Source organism: Echinops telfairi, unplaced genomic scaffold (assembly GCF_000313985.2).
Source record: "Echinops telfairi isolate 266 unplaced genomic scaffold, ASM31398v2 ScPeMD7_7458;HRSCAF=8496, whole genome shotgun sequence".
NCBI classification, from domain to species: Eukaryota; Metazoa; Chordata; class Mammalia; order Afrosoricida; family Tenrecidae; genus Echinops; species Echinops telfairi.
The window spans coordinates 32,092,635-32,099,708 of NW_022111358.1; the positions used below are offsets into that span (position 1 = coordinate 32,092,635).

The following is a 7,074-nucleotide window of genomic DNA, read 5'->3' on the forward strand; positions in this document are numbered from 1 at the left end:
TGGGTAGCCGGGCTGCTTTATTTGGAAAACGCCTGTCTTGTTGTCCTGGCCTCTAGTAGGATACACATCAAGACCCCCAGCAGGTTTCCCACCCAGCCTCAGGCTCCTGACTCCACCAGGGACAGAGATCAGGTTCAAGAGCTTGAAAGGTGGCCAGCTGGGAAGAGCTGGGGGCTGGAGAGTGCAGGGGGTGGCTGCCCTCCTGGCTCAGCTGGAGGGCAGGAGGCCCCAAGGCAGTAACAGCTCGGCCTCCTCCTGAGCCACTCGGAAGGCAAGGGCGAGGATCTGAGGAGCTGGGCCATCCAGGGCCCGAGGTCAGAGTGCCTAAGTCCCATCAGCTGCTCTGCGGAGGCCGCCCTTGGAGACCAGAGGCTGGTGGGGGGCTGAGCGCTGCACTCCTGTAGCCCCTCACCAGGCGCCTGACCGGCACCTGCCGAACCCCAGGGTGACGGGCCCAGGCTTCAGGAGCTCTGCATCCGGATGTGCACGAAGAGCGTGGCTGGTGCCAGGGAAGCCCCGTCCTTGGAGAGCAGGTGGATATGGCGGTACCCTGAGGGGAGGGGACGGGAGGGGAGGGCAGTCAGGCGGTCTGCCCACGACACCATCCACATCCTGCCTAGGCCTGCCCCAGGGTCTCTCAGAAGTACCCGGCCCAGGCCTGACCCCCTCCCCTCCTGTCCCGTCCCTGCCACCACCTTGTTTCAGGCTGGTCAGAGGCAGTGTGAACTGGCCCACAAAGTCATTGGGGGAAGTGGCGTCGTAGTCTTCCACCACGAACCGGACCAGCGCCAGCTCCGGAGCCCGCAGCTGGAACTGCAGGGTCTGGTCCCAGCGTGGATTGAAGCCTGCGGGGCAGGCGCAGGGTCAGAGCCCTCTGCCCCAGGCTGGCCCCGCACCTCCTCCTGCCCACCTTGCCAGGGCCCCCTGCCCCACCGTTGTTGAGCACGTAGTTGGTCTCCTTGCGTGAGCAGTCTGCCGGCACCCCATGGAGCTCAACCCGCACCAGGGGGTCCACGATGGAGCTGGCCTTCTCGGCCTTCAGCTTGGGCAGCTGCTGTGCAGTCAGCACCTGGCAGGGACGGGGGAACCTTCAGCTGGGCCCCCGGAGTCCTCACCCACGCCACCAGCTCGGCCTCCAAGCCCCCGGAATGGGCTCAACCCTGGCTGCTGACCTGAATGGTGAGCGTGGTTCTGAAGGGCCCAGGGCACTCAGGATCAAAGGTTGTGTTGGGCTGCCGCAGGCAGGCCGGCTTCAGGACATAGCCACACTGCCCATTGATGAGGAAGCGCCCGGCATTGAGGTCCATCTCATAGCCTGGCGTCTGAAAGTTCAGGGCCACTGGGGGACACAGTAGGGTCAGGGCAGCCACTACAGCCCCCTGCTCGTTGCTCAGGGCCTGGGGTGGACACGGCAGCCAAGGCCCCAGGCCCCACGGTCACCAGGACCTTAACCTGGCATCCCCCAGGGGCTGAGGCGGGGCTCAGGTAGGGTGTCAGGGTCACACTCAAGGCCAGGACTGGGGTCTCCATGACAGCCCCCATGAGGACCGATGTCCATTCCCATCATGCGTGGGGCTCAGTGTATGTGTGTGTTGAGGGCACCTTCCTAAAGGTGGGGGCCCTGGCAATGTAGTGATTTGATTACACGTTGGGCTGAGATCCCGCGAGGTTGGCAGTTTGAATCCACTAGCTGCTCCTTGGGAGGAAAATGGGGCTTTCTACTCTGGTAAACAGTTTAACTGTCTGGGAAACCCACAGGGCTCGACTCAACGGCGGTGAGCGTGGCGCCCGAAGGTGAGAGCTAATGCTGTTGGGAACTCATGTGGGCCTTGTCTCCCCGCACACACTGCTGACAACTCTTAGTAATTGTTACCCACAAAAGAGCTTGTCCGCCTTCTGAAAAATTATGTGACCCCACCATTCTGGGGTCTCCCCTGACTCTACACAGAGCACCCCCACCCCCCGCACCTGCTGCCTGCCTCACTCACCCAGCTGACAACCCGCGTTCCACATCTCCTGTGGGCTGTAGTTGGCCGAGTTCATCCGCAGCCCCAGCGGGTAGACGCGGGTCAGCTGATGAGAATTGTGCCTGACAAAGCTGTTCCCTGGGTGGGGTGGGAGGGGGCAGGGCGAGGGACATGGAGGAGACCTGGGACAGCCCCTGGGCGTCCCTCACCCAGGGCCAGGCCTGGTTTCCTGCCCTCCCCCTGGAGCCCCAGGGAAGAGGCTGCTGAGCCCAGAGGGGCAGGGACATGTTGGGCCACCAACTGTGGGCCTGCACCCCCCGCTTGAATCCCTTGAAGCTCACTTCATCCTTGGGGCCCAAGGCTGGCACTGCCATCCTCCACGAATCTTCCACCCCTGCCCCCAGGCCTCTGTACAACCTGTTCCTCCCGACTGACTTCCTGCCTGGAAGCCCTACGCCCTTCCTCACCACTTCCTCCCGCCTCCCTGCAGGTGTCCTCTCCCGAGTGAGGCCCCACCACTGTGCTGTGAGTCACCATGCTGTGCCCTATTCCCACTGGTGCTTGGTATAGGGTTGGGACAAGGTGGGCACTCATTCATTCCCCAAGCCCTCCCTGGGGTCCTCCTGACCACTAGACAGTCCATCCCCAAAGCCCCTATAACCTCCTTCCCAGACCAACTTCAGGACACCCTTTCCCACCCAGGCGCCCAGCACCCCATTCCTTTCCTACCTGCCTCTCGGATGAGCCTCTTGGCCTTTCGCTCACTGAGGGAGCTGACCTGGCAGGGCTGGGCCTGCTCGACATCTGGGCGCAGGCTCTTCAGGGGGGTGGCATGGCAGTACACCGCCAGGGCAGACAGCTCTGGGGAGATCTGCTTGGCCTGCAATCGGAGCCTCAGCAGGGTTGGGGGGCACCAGCCCTGTGGGCGTCCTGTCCTTCCCTCACACCCATGTCCTCCTGGTCACACCGGGGGGTGGGGGCAGGCCCTGCCAGGCTCACTCACCCACCGAGGCTTCTGCTCTGTGGTCTCGGCCTCCTCTTCCTCCTCCTCCTCTTCCTCCTCCCGGTCCCATAACACCCGGTCGTCCTCCGTCCGAGCCCCTGGCAGCTTCTTCCCCTTCACCAGGACCCGGCCCTTCAGTTCCTGTCAGGAGCAGGGCTGGAGCATGAGGCCCTCAGGCCACCCTGCCAATTGGCTGACCAGCCCTCCACCTGCAGGAGTGGCTGGTTAGTGGGCGGCCCAACACCCCACAAAGCTTGGTCCCATGGGACCAGATGGGAAACCACCTAGGGATGGATGTCCACCAACCGGGTGTAGAAGAGCCAGTACCCCACCTCCGGACACTAAGCAGCCATTCAAGAGAGAAGGCAGCAGAGGACGGGAAAGAAGGCACCCTCTTCAGAAGGCTTCGCTGCACAGGGAGCGTGTGGCAGTTCACACCGCTGAGGACGACCGTGTCTGGGGGAGCCCCATGGAGGAGAACCCACTTTTTGACGGTACCCTTTTAGACAGCTTGAGCTTTCCTTTATCCCTGTGGACGCTGTGAAACAGGAGTCCTTGTGGGGCAGTGAGCTAAGCGCTGCTGGGCTGCTAACCAAAAGGCTGGTGGTTCTAACTCAGCAGGGACTCAGAGGGAGAAAGACAGGCCGTCGGCTTCCAAAGATTTACGTTCTGGGAAGCCTACAGGCGGGTCTGCTCTGCCCTACAGGGCGGCTGTGCGTCAGCATGGACTCATTGGCGGTGGGTCTGGCTTGGGGTTCACGCTAGGATATTGCTAAGTTTTAGCAGAGCTTCCAGACCCAGGCAAGCTGGGAAGACAGACCATCGACCTGGGGAAAGTCATCTATCCAAACCCCAGCCCAGTGTCCTTGTATCAGGGTCACCAGGAACATGGGGCTGACTCCGTAGCGTGAACAGCAATTCTACGATCACACCAACCACAGAAGACAAACCACCAATGCAACAGAGGTGAACCAACATCCCTGCATAATTGAGATTGGTGGTCATTTCCAGGAGAGGCCTCTGGGAAGGGGGGGAGGAAGGACTGGAAGGACCAGCTCTGGCTGGGGTGCTGAGGATGCTCTTACGGCTCCAGACCAGGTGGTCTGTGCTGAGCTAGAACTGGAAGCAGATGACTGGGAAAGGAGGCCAGGTGGAGGCAGTACCAACCCAGGGCGGTACCAACCCCGGCGGAAAAGGCTGAGTTTGCAGAGACTCCGGCAGAGCCAGAGCAGGCAGGGCAGGACCCAGACTGGGAGGCCTTGAATGCCAGGGTGACTCATTAAGATTCCCTTGGCCAGCGGCCGCAGGGGCAGTACCACGCAGAGCAGATGCCAGGGAAGTGGAGGAGCAGGGCCTGGGGGCTAGAGGATGAAGACAGAGAAGTGAGGGGTCCCGAAGCACAGTGGGAGCAGGAGCCAGATGGGTGGGTGGGACCCCTCCCCTCCACATTGGGCCTGTGAGTGTCACCTCCGGAGACGGCAGTGCCTTGGGGTCCTGGGAGTCCAGCGGCTGGGTCACCAGCATGTCCCCCAGGATGGTGCGCAGGTGGTGGGCCAAGGCAGCCTGCTGTTCCAGGCCACAGTGGTTCTCAAGGGACAGGATGACGGGGTATGGGGACGTCTGTGAGAAAAAGACAGACAGCCGCTCAGGGCCAATCACCCCTTCTCTGGGCCAAGGCAGTCAGTTAGCTGGGACACATTAGTCCCGGAGTGTAAAGGCCCAGGGTCGAGGTCTGCTTTGGGACCTCTGGAAAGGGTGGCCGGCTGAGGGGCTGCAGGAATGGTTCACTTCTAATATTCTGTTAATAACATTGGCCCCATGGTGGTTTAGACTGCAAGCCTTCTCCCCAGCCTGTCACCTGCAGAGGGAGCTTTGGTGGTGTAGCAGTTATGCGTTGGGCTGCTAACCTGCTAACCTCCAGGTCCGGAGTTCAAAACCACCAGTCGCTCCATGGGAGGAAGGCGAGGCTGTCTACTCCCATAAAGAGTTTGTCTCGGAAACTTACAGGGGAAGCTCAGTGACTCGATGGCAGTGAGTCTCTGGTGCATGGCTCTGATGCAGCTTTGGGCAGCGGGTGGCCCACTGTTGAAGCGTCCTGCCTTACCCGGAAGGCTTCCTTCCCGAGACCCTGTGGCATTTATTCCATGCACTCACACTGAGGGATGTGGGAGCATCCCCCTGCCCCAGGCTTTACTCTAGTCCATTGGCCAACTCTCCCAGCAGCCCTTGGGGAGCGGCAGGTGTGTGGATGGGTAGCCACCTCTCTGGAAGGCCTTGGGGCTGAGCACAGGCCCCTGGGGGCTCACCTCGAAGGCATGGTCGTGCACGGCTTGGACCACGTCTCGGAAGAGGATCTTGGAGGTGAGCGTATGGCCATGGTAGATGACAGGCTCCCCTCCTGGGCCCTCCCAGCAGTCCAGCTCCACACAGCGGCATCCCTGGGCAAAGGCCCTGTGGGTGGACAGATGGGCAGTCGGGGCTTGTGGGGGCCATTGGTCTGGAGTCCTGGTGGCTGTCAAGTCCTGTGTCCCCCGTGGCTGAGCTCACAGGCGTGACCCTGCCACTCCTGCCCCTCTGATACCTGACGTAGGCCTCTGTGCTGCTGGGCCCCCCGATCTGAGAGTCAGTCAGGTAGGTATTGTGGGAGGAAGAGATGAAATAGTGGGCGAGGGGCTGGTCCATGGGCTGGAATGTGCGCTTGTGGGCTGGGTCCAGGGCGGCCCCCTCGGGCGACAGCAGGTACATAATGAAGCCGTCCATCGTCATCAGCTCGTGTTGCTTGGCTAGGGAGAGGGAGGGCCGCCGGGAGGGTGTCAAGCCGTGTGGGGTAGGGACCCCACGTCTGGCCCCAAAGGAATAATAATGAGCATCCATCGGCCGAGGGCGCTGCGCGAGTCTGCATCAGCCTTGGCCAAAGTGGCGCAGTCACTTGCGCCCACGGCACCCACCTGTCTCGTTGAGCTCATGGGTCTGGATGAGCTGCCGGGCGTGCGCCAGGGTGGCGTCCTCTTCGCCCTGGTCTTCCAGGAACTCCCGCAACTCCGGAGCGCTCAGCACGCTGTCCTCCCCGGAGTAGCGGTGGAAGATGTCCTCCAGCTCGGGGCGCTCCAGCAGCAGCCGCAGGAACTCCTCAATCTCCGCCCCTTCCAGCCGCTCATTGTGGGAGTGGTCGCACTCCTGGGGGCGAGGGCGGAGCACTCGCTCAGGGGAGGGGCCGCCCTGCTGGACCCGACCCACTCTGCTGCCGTCTCCCTGGGGTGACAGCGCCCCGTTTCACTCGAGCGCGGAAACCTGGAGCCAGGGAGGCTCGGGGGGCCTTGCGGGCAGCCTCTCGACTGTGCCAAGACCAGCCCCAAGAATCACCATGTCGGAAGAGGGGAAATAGTGGCCCTGGAGCCAGGACTGGGCCCCCCACCCGCGAGCACACGTGACTCCTGACACACGCGCCCCCAGCTTCAGGTCACTGAGGAATGGTGGGCACCGAGGGCCGGAGGGCAGACAACACCCACGGGCGCAGGTGTCCCGCTGGGGGTGCGAGCCTGCCTCCGGTGGCCCTTGCCTGTGAAAGGGCGCAGCAGCGGCCTCTGGGGAGAGCGGGCAGTACGGAGGTCGGCCCTACCCTCCATCTCGGCCAGGGACGGAGGGGACGCGCGCGCAGTCCAGGCGGCGCAGCGCTGCTGGGAGGGGAGGGCAGGAGGGTGACTAGGCCCAGAAGTGCCTTTCTGTTGGGAGAAGCAGGCGCTCTCAGAAGTTGACACTGTAGCTACGATGCAGGTGTGTGGGGTACCAGTGTGTCTGTGTGTATGCATGTGCGGTGTGTGTGTGTATATGGTATGGGGGTGTGGTGTGTGTGTGTGGTATGTGATGGTGGTGTGTGTTTTGTGTATACGTGCGTGGTGTGTGTGGGTGCTGGCGGTCAAGGCAGGCAGCCCACCTTGAAGAGGCAGTAGGCGTACATATCGTCCAGGTCCACGTTGACCATGCGCAGCAGGCTCTTGATCTCCTTGAAGCTCATGTGACTGTCCTGGTTGGAATCGGCCTTGTGCAGGTGGAAGTGGATCCAGGTGCGCAGGTTCAGGAAACAAACCACGGCATGGGCGGCGC

General features: G+C 62.3%; 1 protein-coding gene across 1 annotated transcript in view; it reads right to left on the reverse strand.

The window, feature by feature from the left end:
- PLCD3 (phospholipase C delta 3) overlaps nt 1–7,074 on the reverse strand; it is a gene marked incomplete at its 5' end in the record, with an annotated part of 20,036 nt that continues 12,962 nt past the window's right edge. Inside the window, 12 exons of the mRNA XM_045299469.1 lie at nt 1–550; nt 696–845; nt 934–1,069; nt 1,173–1,339; nt 1,989–2,105; nt 2,697–2,847; nt 2,971–3,111; nt 4,438–4,590; nt 5,277–5,421; nt 5,552–5,753; nt 5,919–6,147; nt 6,905–7,053. Coding sequence (XP_045155404.1) covers nt 462–550; nt 696–845; nt 934–1,069; nt 1,173–1,339; nt 1,989–2,105; nt 2,697–2,847; nt 2,971–3,111; nt 4,438–4,590; nt 5,277–5,421; nt 5,552–5,753; nt 5,919–6,147; nt 6,905–7,053 — 1,829 coding nt within the window. The remainder of the gene's footprint in view (nt 551–695; nt 846–933; nt 1,070–1,172; nt 1,340–1,988; nt 2,106–2,696; nt 2,848–2,970; nt 3,112–4,437; nt 4,591–5,276; nt 5,422–5,551; nt 5,754–5,918; nt 6,148–6,904; nt 7,054–7,074) is intronic.